At 34.7% G+C, this 21,854-nt stretch overlaps 1 protein-coding gene and 1 non-coding gene across 18 annotated transcripts in view; both read left to right on the top strand.

Annotated features, from left to right (window-relative positions):
• The window catches only part of ADGRL3 (adhesion G protein-coupled receptor L3), an 811,968-nt gene that overhangs the window by 733,836 nt on the left and 56,278 nt on the right, over positions 1-21,854 (top strand). For all 17 annotated transcript variants that reach the window (XM_045993750.1, XM_045993732.1, XM_045993758.1 and 14 more), the window contains 2 exons: positions 1,113-1,179; positions 2,904-2,995. In XM_045993750.1, the coding sequence (XP_045849706.1) occupies positions 1,113-1,179; positions 2,904-2,995 (159 nt within the window). The remainder of the gene's footprint in view (positions 1-1,112; positions 1,180-2,903; positions 2,996-21,854) is intronic.
• On the top strand, positions 21,175-21,280 carry LOC123937776. The gene has a single exon (XR_006817571.1). It is a non-coding gene; the product is annotated as a U6 spliceosomal RNA (small nuclear RNA).

Here is a 21,854-nt window from a genome sequence, read left to right as displayed (position 1 = left end):
AGGACCCTGGGATCATGACCTGAGCCGAAGGCAGAGGCTTTAACCCACTGAGCCACCCAGACGCCCCCCACCTCTTCCCTTTTAACTGTTTTACAACATTTCATCATATGAAGAGAAAACACTTTATTGACCCATTCCTCTACTGATGGACATTGATAAGTGCCTTTCTTCGTGGTTTCTCTGGTATTCCATTAATCCTGAGGTTTGAATAACATTTTCATAGTAATCAAGCAGTAGCACTTAGCAAACCACTCTTGAATATTTTCCACTGGAGATGTTTTCTTTTTCTTTTCTTTTTTTAATTATCCCTCAAATCTAGCAAAATGGCAAATAATTCAAGATATGATTTTTAACATCAAATGTAATTTGTTCAAAATTTACATTAATCTTTCTCATAACTAGTCACTTCCATTTTGTCTTCCTGTCATCCTGAAGAATGAAAATGTAATTTCCCAGAGGCTTTAAGAATTGGGGGAGTATTAAATGTAACTGAAATTAAGTGATTAATAATTTACTTTTGGGTCATGAATCAACTTCGCGGGATGCTAAGGACCATTTGCAACCCCGGGAGCACTGTTAGTAACAATGCGCTTTTTTAAGACAAGAGCTCTCAAAGGTTGGCTGCCCAACCTAATTAAACCTCAGTCTTCTGATACCAAATTTATTTCTTCTTCGGACTGAATTTCCTCAGATCTTCTTGACAGGAAAATGTCACTTTGCCTGACAGCTGATAGACAGGTTATGTAGCACCATAATTGGAGAGAAAAGGATAGCTTAAAGCTACTCGATTTAATGGCTATGTGTATGGCTTTTTCTCTCTTTCTTTTCCTTTTTTTTCCCTAAGGTTTCTATGACAGACACAAAAGGCCTTAGCAAATAGGCCTAGTGCCATTTTCCCCCTGCTTCCTCTGGGGGTAATTATCTTACTCCATCAATAGTGCTGTCAGAAATTGGGCACATAATTCAGCATTTAAATGAACAAGCAATGTAATATTTCCTGTCTCCCAGTGGAATGCTTTGCGGTTCCCATTCTTCTCTGTCACTCGCTCACTCTTGATGTATGTCCCACAGCCAGTCCTTGAATGCCTCCTCTCCCTTGTGTTTCCTTGCAGATGTTGGCTCCGACTTGACACCTACTTCATTTGGAGCTTTATAGGACCAGCGACCTTGATAATAATGGTGAGAACTCCTCATTAACTGTGTGTTTCCCAGGTCAAGAACTAAAACTTCCATGATGCTTGCACGGACTATGCTTGATTTACATAGATTATCTGGGGGGAAATCATCTACTTATCTGACCTTCCATAACTCAAGCAGTTAGACACTCAGTATAGTCTACTTTCATATTATAAAATACTTAATCAAAAATGTTGGAGAAGAAAAGAGCCCGACCTCACAAAAGCCATTTCGTTTTGTAGGTTTTTGAACAGCAATGACTTCAAGTTTCACAATGATTTATTTCCTTTCTTTAAATTTGAATAATTTGAATTATGAATGGAATTGGAAATTGGAAATGCAGTCCTATACCTCACTATTTCTTCCAGTTTTGTTTTTTATAAACATCTCAAAAACTTTAACATCCAAAAGAATTTCACTTGAGAATGGCACAAATGGTTAAGCAAGCATTCTGGAATCATACTTTCTTCTGAATTTTTAGATGCATAATGTCTCAATTTCACATATGAATTACTTATCCTAGTTTAGATTCTATTTTTGGTATTATTACTTATGTACTCATGATTTTACAATACAAAATTGTTCTCCATTTTTTAAAATAAAATGGCCTCTTGAATTTGAATAAAATATAGATCTACAATTCACTATCTGAAGTCCCTTGAAGCAGGTATATTTTAGAATTCAGAAAGTTTTCAGACTTTAGAAAAGTAATATGGTACATGTATTGCATATTATATAATATTCCTTATAGAGAATAAGCAGTTGCCCAAAATCAAACACATCTACCAATACTCCCAGTAGGAACTAGGTAGGACTCTGAAACCAAACACAGTAATAATTCAACAGAAAAAAAATTGGAAAAGTAGGAGCAAGCAGAATAAAGACAGAAAAGTCTTATGTCAGTACAAATCAGGTTTTCCCATCAAATGGCTTTAGTTAAAGTTAGCTTTTTTGGCCACTTGGTGAATTTTTTAAAACTTTTGCTTTTCAGACTTTTGGAATTTGATAAAGGATTGTAGAACTGTATTATTAAGTAGGGCTTATAATTAGATATACTTAGTCTCTACCAATCCTAAATTTTGGAACATAAAAACAAACCAGGTCACAAGTGCAATTGAATATGTGGTTTTCTATATAGTTTACACACACGTGATATATGGAATTCATGCTGGACCTCTTTGTTTTAAGTCCTGTGCCCTCTCTGCTTCTAGTGATAAGACAGTATCACTGAAGGTTTCCTGGATTTTAATCCTAGTTTGTTGTAGCATTAGAATTAACCACTATTTTATAATCCTTTTGATCTAGCTATTCAAAACTATATTGCTTTAGTATTTATGATTTGTAACATAGCATTTCAAAGCATATCCCTAAACAACAAATTGGGGGCCATGTCAGATGGTAGAAATAGTAACACACCTGTATATATTTTTTTAAACATACACTTGGCTTTGAGTTGCTTTATGATTTCCACAGCATCATTCCAACTGCTGCTGATTTTGTATTTATATGTATTTTGGCATAATAGTGCTTTGTAATTCATTGGTATCCCAATTCCCTACAGTGGCTTTTTGCCTTCACTAAAATATCAGGCAATCATCTATGATCAAGTTCCTTTTTAAGTATAGTGAGAGCTAATTTCCCAGAACAACTCATCTGTTACGGAGAATAGACTTCCTTTTTTTCTTATATTCCGGTTATGCTCCATAATAGTACTTTTTCCATTCCAGCTTAATGTCATCTTCCTTGGGATTGCTCTATATAAAATGTTTCATCATACTGCCATTCTGAAACCTGAATCGGGCTGCCTTGATAATATCAAGTAAGTGATTTTTCTTTTTGTTTTCTTTAGCCAGCCTAACTTTGGTGCTCTAAATCATCCTGACTTTTAATTCCACTGAAATCTTGTGACAAAATGAAGAGGATCAATGTGTTGTCTTTGCTGAATAAGATCATTTATTGACTGTTGAGATGACTTGATCTGCCTGAAAAATCAGTATAATGAAGCTGTGTCTTCAAAAAAACTTTTTCCCCTAAACTCTGATGTGCAACATGATAAGTTTTTAGTATGTACACTTAACGTATTTTGCCCTGAAAGCAAATACATAGTTTCTGTATCTGGGCAGACTGTTGTTTCTTGGAGCAATAACCATGCCTGTTCCCAACGCTCCATCCCCCTCCCCACCAGGAGCTGTGAAGAGAGACAGATAGTGGCACCTGCAAGTACTAAAAGGGAGATTTTCCACCACAGCAGAGGAACCCTGAGATTATTGATCGAGGCGTTTGTAGAGAAGCTCTTATACAGCTGCCCTCCTCTCCTTCTGAGAGAGGAAGAGAAAACACAACTCCCTGTTGAAAAATCCTATGGTATATAAATATATGGCTCCAGGCTTTAGCCCCCTTTGAAATGTTAACGTTTCCCTCCTGGGAAGTAAATCACTCCAAAAGTCTCTCACTATCTTTTCAGCCATCTTTCAATTTCCAAGGTTTGTCCTTTAACCCAACTTCTGTTTTTCTGTGTTCAGAAAGCCCTTGCCATACACAGATATGAAAATATTCACATTCCTTTCCACACTAGTGGCACTTTTGTATATACACAAAAAGAAGCTAATTTACATTTTCTGAAAAGAAAAATCATTCCTCAGTATAACCAAAGATTTTATCATGTTCCTTCAGAGGCTGTGACATTTGAGAAAGATAGTCCTGTGGGGATGTACATTAGTCATTAATATATTATATATTGAATTGTACTGTGTATATAATTTGCCTGTGCTATGTATTAATTTGGTTAAAGGTTTTTATTTAAACGAATGTACTTTCAGAAGGTTCATGAGGTCACCTGTGACTTTTGAACATCTTCCTGAACTACGTCAGATAACAGCTGTGTCACCCATTTTCCATCCTTCTACATTTAGCTCCTGACAGAGTTCCTTGCCGATAGTAGGCCCTTGATGAATGTTTATAGAATCAAGCAAGGCAATTAAAGACTTTAGTGACAAAAGTGTACTGACACGAAGTAGTTAATTTTGTTGAAGGAATCATCTAACTTAATTGAAAAGGGTAGCTAAGAAATTAGAAAAAATAATGCAAGGGAGCAAACAAATTATCTACTGTGAGTAGTCGTAGACTTCTGTAGTTCTCGATGTTACTTAGTTGAGGTGATAGTCATTATTTTGTTGAATCATGTACAATTAGACTGCCCTTCTCAACTGTAGTATTAGTTCCTTGGACTGTATTTGGATAAATAAATAAATAAATAAATAGGCATTATAAAATACATTTTGCCTAAAAGTTATCATACTTTTACTCCCTTTGGTGTAAATTACATCTTTGTATCTACTGTATTATAGTATAAAGCCAAATGCAAGTTATACTTTATTACCATTTATGCTGTGTTTTTAAAGTACTATCGGAAGTAAACACTTTGATATTTAATTGTATATTGTTAATACATAATACATAATAATACAAATTAATGCATAATTTTATAATGTTAAAAATCAGGGGATAAAAGTTCTTGTACTTAGTACAGTCACATCTTAAAAGATCAGTTTGTTCTGTATTTATTCATATACATTTCTTTAAGTGGTATGGTTCAAATCTTTACTGTTATTGTTTAAAAAAACAAACACATAAAAAGCAATAGTTACATGTAATGACATGGATGGAATTAAGCTTTACATTACAAAACAAAGTGAAGCCTTTGAGAACATCTTGATTTAAATTCTGTCCAAACTGCTTTATAGTTTATATAGCTGTGGGGAAGTTTATTTAAACTTGCTGAGCCTTTCTGTCCTCTTCAAAATGGGTACAATAATGGGGTACCTGGCTGGCTCAGTCAGTAGAATGTGACTCTTGACCTCAGAGTTGTGAGTTCAGGTCCCACACTGGGCGCAGAGCTTACTTAAAAATAAATAAAGGTATTAACTGTTCTTAAAAAATAACAATGAAATAAAATGGGTATAATAATGAAATACCCATAAAGGAATATATACAGCCTTTGACGATTTTTTTTTTTTAAGAGAAATTAAGTAGTTGTTAGAAAGGGTGGTTTTGAAATGAAAGGAACCTGAATACGGACATGCTGGTGAGGAAGAACCAGTTGTAGAGAGATTAGAAGCACAGGAGAGGGAATGATTGTTGTAACTGTGAACTGAGGAATTGTAGGGTGGAGATTGTAGAGATCCAGAACTGTGGTCAACCATTCCACTCTATTAAATTACATGAAGGACACTTTCCTACCAAGGTAAGAGAAGCTGGGTAGGAGGACTCTTTTCCACCGAGACTGGGTGAAATAAACAATAGGTGTGATGTAAGTTATGTTGGAGGAACCAGGGCAGGGCAGTAAATGAAGAATTTCTGCCTACTGTCCTCTGCGAAGTAGGTGCGAAGGTGGTCATCTGCAGGATATAGGGACATGTTGAGGAGTGAAAATAAGAAAGAAATCTCAAGAAAATATTCCTTAAAACTTCCTAGAGGCTGAAGGGCATTTCATTTTATGGAAAACATATTAACTATTTAGGAAGTACTTGTAAAGAAACCAGCAGGGCTTAATTGGTGAGGAAAGAAGAATTTAAGAAAGATAATAATGATTTTGAATATTAGGGAAAACACACAAAATCTGGCATCCTTTTTATCTAAAAAAATAAGGATCTTTTTATATGTATTTTTAAATGTTACGGGCGGTGTGAGAGTATTTATTTGAAGACATAAGCATCATTTATCTGGAAAATCTTTTTTTAGTACATGGGAAAGGGCATAAAAGTTAATGTTTTCCTGTTTTTGTTTTTTCCATTTTTTGTAAAATGCTGAATAAAATGGGCCACCTTGTTCGGTTTATTGAGGAAAAAACCCAGCATACAAGGACTTTTGGAAGTCAGTGTCTTTCTAAAACAATTCATTCTCTCATTTATCAAATATTTACTGCCTCTATTATACAGGTTCTTTCACACAAAGATCTCTCCTTTATCTAAAATGTGTTTCCTTCTCCCCATATTCATTGCCACCATTTTTTTAAGCCACCATCAACTTCTGCAGAAACACTGCAGTGGTCTTGTAACTTCTTTCCCCATTATTGATTCTTGCCCCTACTTCCATCAGCTAGAGTGTTCTCTTAAACCACGTAAATCCCATCGTGCAACTCCCTTGGCTAAAACTCTTCAGTGGCTTCCTGCTACTCTCACACAGAAGTCCAGACCTCCTACCCTACCCTACTAAGCCTTCCAGGCCTAGTTGCCCCTTTCTTTCCTTGGCCTCTTGTTAAGCCATTTACTCCTCTGGCCATTCTAGATGGGCTCACTTGCTTCAGTTTTTATCTCTCTTGTTTCTCTACTGACTTTCTTTTCCCAAACACTACACCTGGCTGGCTCCCAATTTACCCTAATTAATTATTATTTTAAAAATAATTTAATTATGTTTTAATTCAAAATTTGCTTCATGATCATTAAAATAAACACATTGTGTGTGTGTGTGTGTGTGTGTGTGTGTGTTAGTTTAGGACTTTCATTTTTATGGCTCATTACTATATTAATGATATACTCCAGAACAAATAGTAATAGAGGGAATTAGTATAGGTAACATGATTACCAAGGAAATGAGGTATGCCATTCTCAGATTCCCAAAAACATAATTAAATTTTAAAAGTACAATTCTATTTGCTCTTTCCTTACTTGTCTTTGTCTCTTTTTCATCAAAATATGTAATTTTATGTGGGGAAAAAAGTAATTCCACTCATTTGAATTTTCTGGTTGAGTTTCTGACGAGTTGAAATTAGAGCTTACAGTAATCATAACAAAAATCAAAACTAATTTTAAATATATACATATATAGGTAAATAGGAATAAAGCCGTTATTGAATCAACTTATATTATTGCTGAGGTATTTTGACATGTAAAACTTTAATTCTTGAGGTACATTTAAAGCACTCTTGACTTACTTTCACAATAAAAGTGTACTACTGCTTGCATAGTTATCAACTATTTCTTCTATTACTGGTTTAATAGCATCACAGTTACTTAAAAGAGTGAAAAGTAATGGTATAGGCTTTTAGGGCTAAGAAAGAAAATTGATGCCTATAGGGAGAGACAGGGAGTCTGCTTAGGCAGACTGTGTCTCTCCTTTAGCTCCCTTCCCATGCACAGAACTCTGCATCTGGACTTCTGATTTTGGCTTAGACATGTTTTCTGATTTCTGGTCTCTCTCTTTTAACTTCGGTTTGATGGCAAACGTATTGTCAGGTGGTTTAAAGAAAGAGTTTCACTTTGCTTCATTCTTCCCAGTGCTCTAATTGCTAAAAGAAGGCATAGCAGTAGAGAGGAGTAATGATTTCAGTGCCAGACACTTGGGTTTGAATTTCTGTTCCATCTAATAATTATTATATTACCTTGTAAGTTTCATCATGGCTCTCAGTCTGTCTCCACGGAACTGGGATAATTGTATCTACTTTGTAGAGTTTTGAGATAATTAAATATATGTGTAATACATACATCACAAAAATTGTGCCCATACAGGACGGTTTGATTATTTTGAGCTACTGTGTGAAAATACACTGCTGCCTTTAGTTCTTTGCGCTTCCCATGGTGAAATTTGCTCAATCTCATATCAAAATCCCATTAGAATTTGACTGGCTTTGTTTACCATGGGGTGTTATTAAGAATATATATATGTATATTTATAAGTATATAAATTATATATATATAAATATGTATGTATGTATTTTTAAGCCAAGCTTATTCTGTTATGAAAGAATTGGCTCTAGGAGGGAAATGCTTATTTAATTAATAAGTAACAAATTCTGTAGTTAGTTCTGAAGAAAAGAAAAAGAAGTATGCTTCGTGAGTTTGGACACCTGCCATACATAAAGAAATCTAAGAAAGTTTAGGGATGAATAGAAAAATGCTGTACTTTACCAACATCCACAATAACTCACTCTGTTCTTAAAGGTAACTTTTACTTTGGGAACTATGTTTCTAGGTATCGGTAGAAACACATAAGTCAAAATTATGATCAGTTTGATGTTACCTTATTACATTATTACTAGTATTACATTATTTATGGATTAAAGGTGGTAAGGTTCTAAAGATTGAAAGCAGAAGGCCAAATTGAAATAATCTTGAAAAATGCAGCAATATCACAAGAATACTTTAACCTTCAATTTTTGTTCTTTATATTAGTATATTAAGACGGATGTATATCTGTATATGTAGCTAGGGAGAAAGGGCACAAGCAGGAGAGAACCTCCTTTTCAGATGGCATCGTCTTTCTACTGTAGTCAGAGCCATATCCTAAAAAGAGTTTGAACCTTTATGAGAATAGTTAATCTAGTTCTGAGTTGTGCATAGTAAAAATATTGATCCACTTCAGAGTTTCTGGATGAGTTTTTAGGAAAATATACTTTCTCATTTTTCTCAAAATATTAGCTGGCACTATAAAATTTTTGAAATATTGATTTAAGTTTTTTAAATGAAAGGTCAATATAGCACAATAGTCCATGCAGACTTAAAAAAGAATAGCTTATATCTCCAAGCAATTGATTTCACTCATAGTTTACCTTTCACCACCAAAACTACTAAGTTCAAATTTAAATTTTACACATTTCTAATTATATTAAATATTTAGTGATGTTGTATTTAAAAACTGTCACCTCTCTTGTGAAAAGATTACTGGGTCAACATACTATACTAAAGATGTGTTTTACTAAACCTTTCTTTATCAGATAAACTTCTTAATGCTCATATATACCAGAAACACTCTAGCAGTAGAAAGAGTAGAACTAGTAACTGATTTATTTATTCACTGAAGTAAAATAAAATAGTGTTCGAGAAAATTTTGAAAGGAATGTCATCTGTCTGTTATTTAGTTTCTCCCAGTCTTCCTCCATTTCCTTGGTGTATACTTAAAGATCACTGGAAATGTACAGTGACATTATCATAAATGATCCAGGTGTCTTTGAAGACCAAACAACACTGTTTTGAGTTCCGTGTGATGCTATAAGATCACTAGATTTGCTTCAGACAAGTTACGGAAGCAGGTAGTAGGTAGTTCCTTACTGATTAACTTAATTTCAACAGTGAAAGCATTTAACAGTTACTTATTTGGATAATTAATTTCAGCCACGGATTCACAAAGATGTGCATTCTGCAAATGTTGTTGCCAGTCTCATTTTATCACGCATTTTAGGCTATACTCTTATACACTTATAGAACTTAGAAAACTCTTAAGTTTTCTGAAATGTAAGTGTTGGCCCCCCCCTTTTTTTAAGGTTTTTCATTAAAATGCATTTAAATCCCTGTATGATTTTCCAGGAGCCAGGAGTTTCATGCATCACTGTATTTGGCATAGTTTATACTCTGGGAGCTGACATTTGAGAAAAACAGTTTGAGCATGACTGTCATAGGCGCACTGGAACTGTTCTGCATTTTACCTTGAGATTAAATAATAGTTTCATTTTTCCCTGGTATAATTAGTTTTATATCAAATTTAGGAGAGTCCATTGCAGTGCAGTCTAAGGATGAGAAACCCTGAAAGACTATCTAAGGGAAAAATAATTCTTCTTTATAATAAAAACGTAAAAGTTAACAGCTCCTTTGTTTTTTATGTATAACTCGGACTCACATATCCTTTATATCCAATGTGTAATGTGCAGTCAGACTTTAAGAAAGCTTGGTAAGTGGGATTTATTTTTTTTATGAAACCAACATTTCTGAAGTCACTAGACTCATTCTTCCCTAAAAATGCTTAGGTGCAGGTTTTCAAAAACTGGTAGAAATCTGAGAATAATTATGAGTAAATAATATTTATGTTCCATATTATTCACATATTTAATTTTTAATATATGAACTTTGATTTTATTCTTTAATTATTCATTAATGTATTTGATAAGTGAGAAGTACTAAAATTTTGGATTTATTTTGAAGATAGAACTTATATAGAATTTGCGAATTTGTTTTATATAGAGTATCAGAAGAAGGAGTGGATTGTGATTTCAAAGTTTTTGGCTTAGGGTACTGGAAATGTGAGTTGTTATTACTAAGATGTAGAAAACTGTATAAAAAGCACTTTTTTGACAACATAATTTTGAGAGACTTAGTAAACATCTTAATGTAGATGTTGAGTAGGCAGTTAGAATGATGAATTCTGGAGATTTGAATTTGGAGTCATCAGTGTATACATTTGTTTTATTTTATTTTTGCATGCAATGTTTTTTATATTTTATTTTATTTTTATTTTTAATATATATATTTTTAGAGATTTTACTTATTCACTTGAGAGAGAGAGTACAAGGGGGCAGAGGCAGAGGGAAAAGCAGACTCCCCACTGACCAGGGGCCTCGATCCCAGGATCCCAAGATCGTGACCTGAGGCAAGGCAGACACTTAACCAACTGAGCCACCCAGGCATCCCTATATTTTATTTGCTCTTAGTATTAATTTCATCTTATGTATATTTATTACTTTCCATAATGTCAAATAATCCTGTTTTTTATTTGTCACAGTGATACATTTCCTTTAAATATTAAGCAGAGTGAGATGATTAAGGAAAATAACAATAGTAAAATGTAAAAGTAGTATATAGAGAGGACAAAAAAATGAGATAGTGATATTTCAGCCAGACTGGTTTCCCTCACTAGTCACCAGAATATATGTTTCTGTTAGGATAGCTCCTGGTGTGACGATCAAATACTGAACCAATATGATGGCCTCATGACACAAGAGACAAAAAATCCAGGGGTATGTGGTTCCAGAGTTGGTTTGGTAGCTCCATGATATCCGTAAAGACTTAAGTTCCATCTGCGCCTTCAACAAACAGCTGCCCCTTGGCCACTCCTTGAACCTAGGAGTGTGGTACTAGCTGTAATCATAGGAAAGTCAATTAAAGGTGGGTTATAGTTTAAATCCGTGATGCTGTGTAAAGTAAAAAGATCGAGAGTAAAAACATACAATAAGAAGACCATTGGCTGTAACCCTGGGTCGCTTGAACATTTAGACGTATTGGAAATGCAGAACCTACAAAATAGATTTAGAAAGAGCAGCCAGTGAGATAGCAAGAAGGCTAGAGATCCTGGAAACTAGGTGAATCGAGCCTTTCAGTTTAGATGGGAACTTAAACTTGACCACTGGACTGCGTGGGAGTTTGGGTTTTATTTTATTGATTGGTTAATTTAAGGATGACAGAAGTTATAACCTCTTCTTTTTAATCTGGTAAGATTGAAAAAGTAGTTGATGCTGGCAAGAGGGGAAAATTGGGTGGTTTCTACATTTGAGTAGGCAAGGGAGGATGGGATCTAGTATACAAGTGAAGGTTGGTCTTATGTAAGAAGAGGTATACAGGGGCACCTGGGTGGCTCAGCCGTTAAGCGTCTGCCTTTCCCAGGGTCCTGGAATCAAGCCCTGCATTGAGCACCGCATCGGGCTCCCTGCTCAGCAGGAAGCCTGCTTCTCCCTCTCCCGCTCCCCCTGTTTGTGTTCCCTCTCTTGCTGTGTCTCTCCCTATGAAATAAATAAACAAAATCTTAAAAAAAAAAAAGGAGCATAGAAAAAATTTTTTCCTTTATATGATGAAATTATGACTGAGTTCTGTCAATATATTGACCAGCAGATGTTTTCTTTTAAAGTAATGGGATAAATTATCATGACTCATAAGTAGCAAGTATTCATTGTGCTTAGAAGCATTTGTCTACCTGGAAAGAAAGTTATATAACTTCGAAAAATATAACATTATTATAAGATTATTTTAATCCTCCACTTCCCCCTTTATATATAATATGAAGATTAATATATGATTGCATATTTTATTTATATTTATAAATATATACTTTATACATCGATGTATTGATATATAATTAATATATGTATTTATATATACTAGTTATAAACTTAATATTCTAATTATAAAATCTATCCATACCTACATGTATGTATAAGATTTACATTATATATACTTTCTATAAAATGTAAATGTCCCAATACTTTATTAATAAGTTAAAATATTTCACATTTTATACATATTTAGTAAATTTTATGTGTAATTTCATGGATCTAAGAAGCAAAATAAATAGGTTATATAGTTTAGAGAAGAATTAATCATCAATAAAAATTACCTAAGCAAAAATTCCTCTAAGTAATAGCAAGGTGTGCATTTTGATACCTTAGAAACAATCCTCTCTTTAGCTATTTCTTCCTGGAAATAAAATACAAAGCTATATATCATAAAATTTATTAAGCATACTTTATAGGAGAGCTGCGTGCTAATATACCTCCTGGGATATAAAATGAACATTCTTATTTCTCAGAAATAACTGATTATGTATGCAGGAAAAAAGACTAAATGGAAATATACTAAAAAATGAATAATGGTCACCTTTTAGTGGCAAAATTATGTATAATTGAAAATGTTCTTTTTTGTGCACTCGTATGTTATTTTCAGAGAGCACTTCTGACACTAGTTACATGTTTTTTTCCACGCCCCAACCCATTCTCCAACACCAACTAAGTATCTAGCAATTAAATTCAATTTTGACACTAAGTCCTCCAGTCGGAATAAACTCTGCAGGTTGAGGGCTCAGTTGCATAACCCTGCTTCCTACTCAGATGCCAGGCTACCCACAGTTTTGTCCGGTTGACTGCAAATTCAGGGGTTCTTGCAACCACCCCTCAGATTCCGTGATTCACCAGAACAACTCACAGAACTCAGGGAAGTGCCCTACTTAAAGTTGTAGCTTTCCTGTACAGGATACAACTTGGGAAAAACCAAATGGAAGAGATGGGGAAAGGTGAGGGACTGAGGAGGCAGTGGTGCAGAGCTTCCATGGCCTCTCTGAGTTCTACCCTCCGCCCTCCAAAGGGTTCACCAGCCCAGATGCTCCCTGAAGGGCAGCATTCGTGAGGGTTTTAGGGGAGGCTTCCTTTCAAAAGTGTGATTGATTAAATCATTGGCCAATAGTGATAGAAGTCAGTCTTTGGGTCCCTACCCCTTAGTGGGGGTGGACTTGTAGGTGGGAGAAGGGATGAAGGTTCCAACCCTATAATCATGGCTTTTTCTCAGACTTCTCCATTCTGATCACCATCTCTCTTCCCTTCTCTATGCCCTCTACCTGCCAGCATCATTCATTAGCATCCCAAAGACGCTGATATCACTCAAGAGATTTGAAGGATTTCTGAAACTCTGCCACAGGAACAAAGAAAAAATATTTGCTTTTTGTGATGCCACAGCTATCTTTGAGTTTATGACGAATATTATAGTACCTTATAAAAAATTTTACTTGAAAGTGGCTTGCCCTACATTATGTCCATAGACATATTAGTGACAGAACAGTCTAAGAGTGTCATCTTTGAGAGTCATCCTATATTTCTAACCTCTGGAAAAGTTTCAAAAAATCAAGTCTAATTTTCTGTTATTAATATGCTACTGTGTATATAGATGCAAAATGAAAATTTAATCAAATCTTATGAAAATGAGAACCTTTAATTACTGTAATTCATTTGTCTCCAAATTGTGAGGAAGAGCTCATTCTAGTGTTGTAAATTGTTTTACATATATCATTTAAAAATTAATGTGAGACTCTAGTTAAAATTTGGGGATAAAAAATTTTAAACCTATTCTGTTTTATATTTTTTGTTCATTTAAAAGTGTAATTGCTATTTATTTTCCTTGAATTTTAAACATCTGAATAAATGTTTAAAAACCAGTACATACATTCAGCAGTATCTTGTTTAATTTTATGTTGCAAAATTAACTCTTATGTGTTATGGGTAAAACTCACAAACATGAGTTCATTCACTCTTAATATGTTTATTTTAATGTAGTTTCAGATTATAAAAATTATACAAGGAATTGTACATTCCAAATGTAAATAAAAGCATTTGAATCACTTTTTGATTACTTCCAAGTAGATCTTTTTTTTTCAATACATAAGCCAATTTTACCCAGTGATTATTTAAGTCATAATTCTTTGAGATATTACATGGAAGATACAAATACTTCCAAAGCCTGAACAAAGCACACAAGAAATCTCACTGGTATCATAATCTTCGGGCTTTTAAGAGTTTGCCTGGTTACTGTTATCAGGACCAACTGGAAATACATTTTTTTCTAATAGAGATTTCTTTAAAATGACACAAATTCTTTTAAATTATAATTTTATTTAAAAAGTGATTATATATATGGATATAAATTTGTATGAAGCTTGACCAAAACTTACTGATTTTGAAAATCTGTTGTGGGAAACTGAATAAATAATATTGGGCTGAAAGACTTTTAGCCTCCGAATCTGAATCAACCCAAGTTTCAAAGTCTTCTTGGAAATGTTTATACTAAAATGTTGTGGGTAATATTAAGTTAAATACTGTACTGTATTTTGAGTCACATACTCTCAGTCATGGATTCTGAAATAAAAACCAATACCCCCTGGTTCTGCTCCTAAATCCACTGTAATTGTTACACTTGGTTACATAGCATTTTGAGATTTTATGTGTTGAGTCTATTTGAAATTATGTGCAAAATAATAAGACAAATAGTTACTTTGTTGACATTTAGTATATGGTAAACACAACTCTAAGTCCTTTTCATGCATCAATTAAATCTTTGCAGTAAACCTTCTAAGTTTCTCAGAAGGTAATTAATTCAGCTCAAGACCTCACAGCTAGTTAGTGCCAAAACTAGGATTTGAGCAGACTGTCTGACTTGAGGGTCCCTTTCCTTAACCATACAGCCTTTGTCATATCACATTACACATCTATAAATAAATGGTGTTTAATTTTAAAAGAGGTGATTTTCTTTTCAGTAAACGTACTTTTTGGTTGAGTACATACTCTTGAAACTTTTTAAATCTAGATATTGATTGGATTACATGATCACCAAGGGCCCCATCTTTAAAAACCTGTGATTTTCATATTATGAGCTATGAGCTATAAAATCATGCTAGCAAAATGTACTTGTCAGAAGTTTTAATGGCACCGAAGTCTTGTCAGGATCAGGGATAGAGTTTTCAGAGTTCCTGGAATTTAAGGTGAATTTCTGAATAAAACCACCCAAGAAGAATGTTGTTCTGGTAAAGGTGACTCAGAAAGTTTAGTCAACCGGGTAAATGTAATAACATTATGTCATGGAAACCAAGAATAGAAGGGAGTAGTTAATCTGAGTGGTCAAGTATGATAAGAGGCAAAAAAGTTAACAATGGATTTGTCAATGACAGGGACATTGTGGAGTTATGGGGAAAGAATGACTAAATAGAGTAGCTTTTAAGAAAATGAGAAGTGAGGGGCACCTGGGTGGCTCAGTGGGTTAAGGCTCTGCCTTCAGCTCAGGTCATGATCTCAGGGACCTGGGATCGAGCCCCCCTGTTGGGCTCCCTGCTCAGCAGGGAGCCTGCTTCCCCCTCTCTCTCTGCCTGCCTCTCTGCCTACTTGTGATCTCTCTATCAAGTGAGTAAAAAAATCTTAAAAAAAAAAAAAAAGAAAAAGAAAATGAGAAGTGAGCAAGTGTAGATTACTAGTATAGAAAATTCTTGATGAATTTTTCAGTAAATGTTAACACAAGATTCTTGGAGAATCTCTGAGATCTAGGAAGAAGATTTTTTTTTTATTTCGTAAAAGTAAGGAACACTAAAAGGTGTTTCCTGATGAAAATAAGTCAATAGAGAAGGAGACATTGATGAAGCACCAGAGAGAACAGTAATGAACAGGAACACAGTTTTTGAGAAGTATCAGGATGAGCAGATACATTGGCTTTGTACGAGCAAAGGCAATTCTTTCATTATAAGAGGAGGGAAGAAATGTGTGTAGACTGTTGAAGATAGCTGATAGATTTGGTTTGGGAAAGATGAGAACATTTCTGTCGGTATTCTTGGTAGAGTTCTCCCAGGGGTGGATTCTAAGCCAAGGATTCAGCCCAAGTAATTTATGAAGGAAGTGCTTTCAGAAGAGATCAGTAAGAAAGTAAGGGGAAGCAGTGTAGGTAAGAGGAAGAAGCATGCAAGGTTGTCATTTTGGGTGAAGTCTGACCGACTCTGATCCCAAAGGGAGCTCTAGAGTGTAAGTTACACTTTGGAAATTTCCAACCTTGAGGCAAAGGAGCTGGGATTGCATAACTTCACACCTGTTAGTAACTGACCACAGACTTGCCGCGGGGTGAGAATGGAATGCAAACTCCCAGGCACTGCTGGCTGCGTGGGGATAATATCTCTAGTGCCCAAGGACAATCATCTGTAGGTCACAGGGGGTAAGCCTTTAGCAGCTAAGCATGCAGCAGCTGGAGGTTGAATTCAGGAGCTGTACAAGAGATTGCGAGGTCTGGACAGTGCCCCATGTGTTTGCAACTGTCAGATTACTTCTATGTTTCCAAGGAAATAGGTGACATCATGCAGCTAAGAGGTTAGGATGAGAGGCAACGTTGAGGTTGAAGGAAGATGTGAACTATTCCTTTTGGAGAATGAAAACGGATAGGTGCTAGGGAAGTATCGATGGCTTGTCAGACATTGTTAAGCGCCATTAGAAATTTATTGTCGAGGCGCCAGGGTGGCTCAGTTGGTTAAGCATCTGGCTCTTGCTTTTGGCTTAGGTCGTGATCTCAGGGTCCTGAGATCAAGCTCCAAGTAGGCCTTGGTTGGCTCTGCGCATGGAGCCTGCTTGAGATTCTCTCCCTCTGCCCCAAACCCCTCCCATCCCACCCCACCCCCACCCCATGCTTGCTCTCTATTTCTAAAAAAGAATGGAAGAAGGAAGGAAGGAAAAAAAGAAAGGGAGGGAAGGAAGGAGGGAGGGGGGAAGAAAGAAAGGAAAAGAAAGAAATTTGTCACAAATTTAGCATGTTTTAAGTAATCCTGGTTTTGTATTGGTTTTTGTTTGGTGTTCTGTTTTCCGTTTTGTTTTTTCTAGCAATGCCCACCTATCAAGCATTGGTTTTTGTTTGTTTGTTTGTTTTGTTAGAATCATTAAAGGTGAAAGGGGGTACAAGAAAATAAGAAGTCATAGGATCCAGGTTGGCAGCAGAGAAGAATGATCATGAATGGAGTGATGTATAGTAAAACTGTGAAGACAGAAAAATAGGAGGTCTGGAGTGATAGTGAACGGCTGATGGCAGGCACCTCAAAGACGCTGGGGATTTTGGCAGGAGAAGTCATGGTCTGGCCATAGCACTTCTACTGCCTCTGGGTTGTGAGAGAACCAGTATTTGAGTTTGTGTGGAAAGTACTGCTAATGGGGAGAATTTCTTTTTAAAGCATGGAGATGACAAGAAACACCCAGAGGTGAAGTTTACTGTAGAGGGGAATTTGTGGTTATTTGACTGTGACTTTCAAGGGACAGGATATGGAATTTGCGGGGAGGAAGGAAAATGGTAGAAAGTTGGATTGAATGAAGAGATATATCCCCCCCAAAAGTCAAAATGAACAGAAGGAATAAACCTGTAACCATTTTTTGTTGTACAAATTCACTACTTAATATCTTTTTGCCGTCACTTACCATCTTAAGCAATATTGTCCCCTTGACGGGTGACAATACTACTTCCACTTGCCCTAGATAAATTCATATTCTCCCCAAATTCTAGAAAATACTGAGACACATTCCCAAATTCTAGAAAATGCTGAGACAAATTCTAGAAAATACTGAGACAAATTCTAGAAAATACTGAGACAAATATACTTACATATATTCCAATTAATAAAAGGAGACTAAAATGCTCTATGATTAAAGGTAATACATAGGTGGCCACTGATTGGCAAATTACTCACCACAGGGGTTATACACAACACAGTTTGACTGAAAATCTTATCAGTATACACTGGATGCATTTCAGTATCCCCTCATTCCAGGGGTATATCTTTCATTCAAGTAAAAACACAGTGAGGGAAGAAGATAGCACTCTTTCAGACTTCACCTTTTTTCATTTTCTTATTTTCCAGGAGTGCTTTCTTACAGGAGTGTTACCGTATTTTAAAACCTTTTTTTTTTTTTCCTTTAGCTCATTTTAAAAAGTGGCGAAAGCATAGAAGTCGTAGTTACTTTAAATAAAGGATTATGCATTAAATCATTGAATTTGTAATTAAAATGTGCAGACAGTATAGTCGAATATTGTGTCTTGAGCTGCTCAGTCCACACATGAAAATTTCCTAATCTAATTTTCTCTTGGCTGAGTCCCAATTGTTGTTGGATTTTTCCACTACATACAATTATGTATTTTAAATAAGGTCTGTCATCAGAGTCCCTGAAATGTTTATAAATGTGCTCTTCATGCACTGAGTATGCATTTTAGAATACTATGGAATGTTTTCTGTGGAAGTTGATATTTTCAATCAGATCCTTCAATGTGCTAATAGAAAAGTCCTCTCTATTCCAGAACTGAGATGGATAGTGTAAGGTTATAATTTAAAACTGCTTAATTATGAGATTGACAAAACAAGCCATGAGCATAGAAGGTAATAATTTATCAGCAAAAGTATTGACATTATTGGATCGTAATATACTACTTATACCAAAATGTAAGTAAAACATGGCATATTTTCCTTGTAACCATCATTGTCTTTCTAGTTCTGATTTTTCTGCCGTGTTTGAATTTACCACATTCTGTCCGATTAGCTATACAAAGGCTTCTAAAATTGCCAGATCTTCCATTCAGTAACTTTCATTAGTTTAATATAATGAAATAGCACATAGTCAACCTCTTCAGTAATATTCAGAGGAACCCTATTAGTAAACTATTTATGCCCATTTGTTCCTACTAGATTTTCTATTTTTTACAAATGTTTAATGTTTTCCTATTTTTCCAATTAGTTTCCTGTACACTTTATCCTTTACTTGGTGATATACAATTTGAATGCTTCCGCCATTGTATGTCTACACCCAATCTATCATTTCTCTATTAATTTTGCCTTTGTTACAAGGAAATACATATATTTAAACCATTAATTTTTACTCTACATTGTGTACATTTGAGGTCTTTGCTCACAAAACAAACTGAGGGTTGCTGGGGGGGAGGTGGGGTTGGGAGAGGGGGAGGGGGTTATGGACATTGGGGAGGGTATGTGCTATGGTGAGTGCTGTGAAGTGTGTAAACCTGGCGATTCACAGACCTGTACCCCTGGGGATAAAAATACATTATATGTTTATAAAAAAAATAAGAAATAAATAATTTTAAAAAAAACCATTTTGAATTCTTTACCTAATGAGTCAGATTTCCAACATCAGTTGCTAAATATCCCATCTTTTTCCACCAGATTTGTGGTGCCACATTAAACTGTATCAAAATGTTGTTCCTGTACTCTCGCTTCTATTCCGAGGACATACACTTTGTTCCGCTACCAGTACCATGTTGTTACCAGAACTTGTGTAATATCTGGTAGAGTGAGTCTTCCCATTTTGATTGTGTCTTTCAAAATTGCCTGAGCGACTCACAAGCTTTTGTTACTCTTTCACATATTTTTTTCAGAATTGTTTCTTAAAATTCTTTTAATAGATTCCTTACAATCCTGAAGGAAATCTTAGTAGATCATGATGTTGATGCACAAATCAGATGTTTCTATTTAATAGCTTCTTTAGGATTTTTATGTAAGTTCTTGAGTAAAATGTTCTTACAATTTGTTTTTTACTCACCTAAACTCTCCTTACCTGCTAAGTTATAGTAGTCTCAAAGTTTTCCTTCCTTTCTTCTCTTCAGGCCTAACCTGTATGAGAAAAAAATTATTTGTTACTTGACTATTAGATAGAACTTGTTTGTAAAATGTTTTGGGGGGCTTGAAGCTATTTTGGATATAGCAACAGATGGATAATTGTATATATGGGTTTTGCATTAGTTATTGATTTCTAACTTAATTTCATTATCATCAGAGAATACATTCTGATTGATGTTGATTTTTAGTACTTTACTGAGGCTGCCCTTTGGCCTAAAATGTGATCAAGTTAAGATTTCTTACTTTGCTATTTGGAGCTTTTTATAAATCTATAAAATTGGATTTATTTATTATATTGCTTAATATTTTTCTCATTCACATAATTTTAAGAAGATTAGATTCCTAGTAACAAATTTAATTGGAAACAATAACATCTTTTTAAAAGTAGAAAGTGGTAGAGATCTTGGATCATGAATTAGCCTTGCTCACTGTGGAAGTAGCTTGCTCTTGTGCACTTTGGGTCAACTTCTTCAGATTCTTTACCAATGGGCTTTTACTGTTCCATATGGATGAAAAATTCAAGAATTCAGCGTGTTTTTCAATAATAATTCTAACTGATAACATAGAAACTATAGACTATTCTTTACTTGGTTTCATTTCACTCTGTAAAGATCCTAGTGAGGTTATTTTACTCATTGTGGTGGTGAGCAAACCAGAGCTTATGAAGGTTACCTTACTTGTCCACAATTAAATGAAACTTGTCTGCTTTCTATTGTATTTCAGTGCCTCCCTTGGTTCCATTTATTGGAATCTTTAGTAAGTACAGACATGTTTTAAATTCTCGGTTGTGCTTTTTTTTTTTTTTTAATGTTTTAGTTGTTCTTACAAGCAGTTTATAATAAGGTGTTTATTCACAGAAGGGGTATGATGAATGTTTCTATTACAAGTTGTTGAAACAAGAGGTGATGATACCATATGGTATGAGAAAGAGTGTAACAGCAATTCAACCTGTCAAAACACATTTGGGAAGAATACAGAAAAGTTATTAATTCCCCAAGTTATTTTACTTAAAAGTTTGTGCATCTTCTAAGTTAAGAAAAGAAATTCTGAAAGTATGTAGTATACTCTTTAAAGAATTTCATCTCCTTGCATTGCAATGACCAAATTTGGTCAGCCCCATAGTCACATGTTCTAAAGAAACAGTAAATTCTAAGACTCTGTGTGAATCTAAAAAACACTGGCCCTCAGATAGTAAAGCAGGAAACATTGTGGTTTTCATTATAAGTATCAGTAAAGAACAGATTTCAACTTGTTGCTCATATTTTACGGATCTTGAGATATTACTGATGAGAGTCACAGTTTTCACTGATTACAAGAAAAAAAGTATTAAATAGAAATACAGTGCTCACTTCAGCGCACATAGCCTAAAATTGGAAAGATACAGAGAAGATTAACAGGATGCCTGCGCAAGTATGACATACAAATTCATGAAACATTCCATATTAAAAAAATGAAAAAAGAAATGAAAGAAAAATTTCTTTTTATATAACTATCATTTATTTCCTCTTTCCTATTCAAGGTTTAAAATTTTCAAAAAATCATAAAAAGTATTAATGAAGTCCAATTTTAGAACATATATCTCTTAGTGACTTTTCATGAACACTTCACACATGATTTTATGTCTTTTAATACAAATGATTTCATTTAGTGAGACTGCCATTCCTTACTGCACTTTTTGACACTGAGGATACAACATACTTACAAACTAAATTTAACTTTCTTATGTAATTCAGAGAACTCTGGGTTTCTACATTAATGTTCATTGGGAATCCAGATACACTCCATTTCAATTGAAAATATAAAAATTCATAGTATTTACTAAGCCCAAAGAAATATTTAAATAAAACGTTGTATAAACTGAGGCTTTTTTAAAGGTAAAATTAAGGGTCAGTTCCAAAGAGCCAGTGATGCCCTCATCCCCTTTGGATTTCTACTCAAATATGAACTTCCAAAACACTTAAAAGGAGCCCTAATGTAGCACTGTGTTTGTAATTTTTTCCCTTTGGCCCATTTTTTGAGGG

This window comes from Meles meles, chromosome 2, assembly GCF_922984935.1.
Source record: "Meles meles chromosome 2, mMelMel3.1 paternal haplotype, whole genome shotgun sequence".
NCBI lineage: Eukaryota > Metazoa > Chordata > Mammalia > Carnivora > Mustelidae > Meles > Meles meles.
This window is presented reverse-complemented; position numbering and strand designations above follow the sequence as displayed.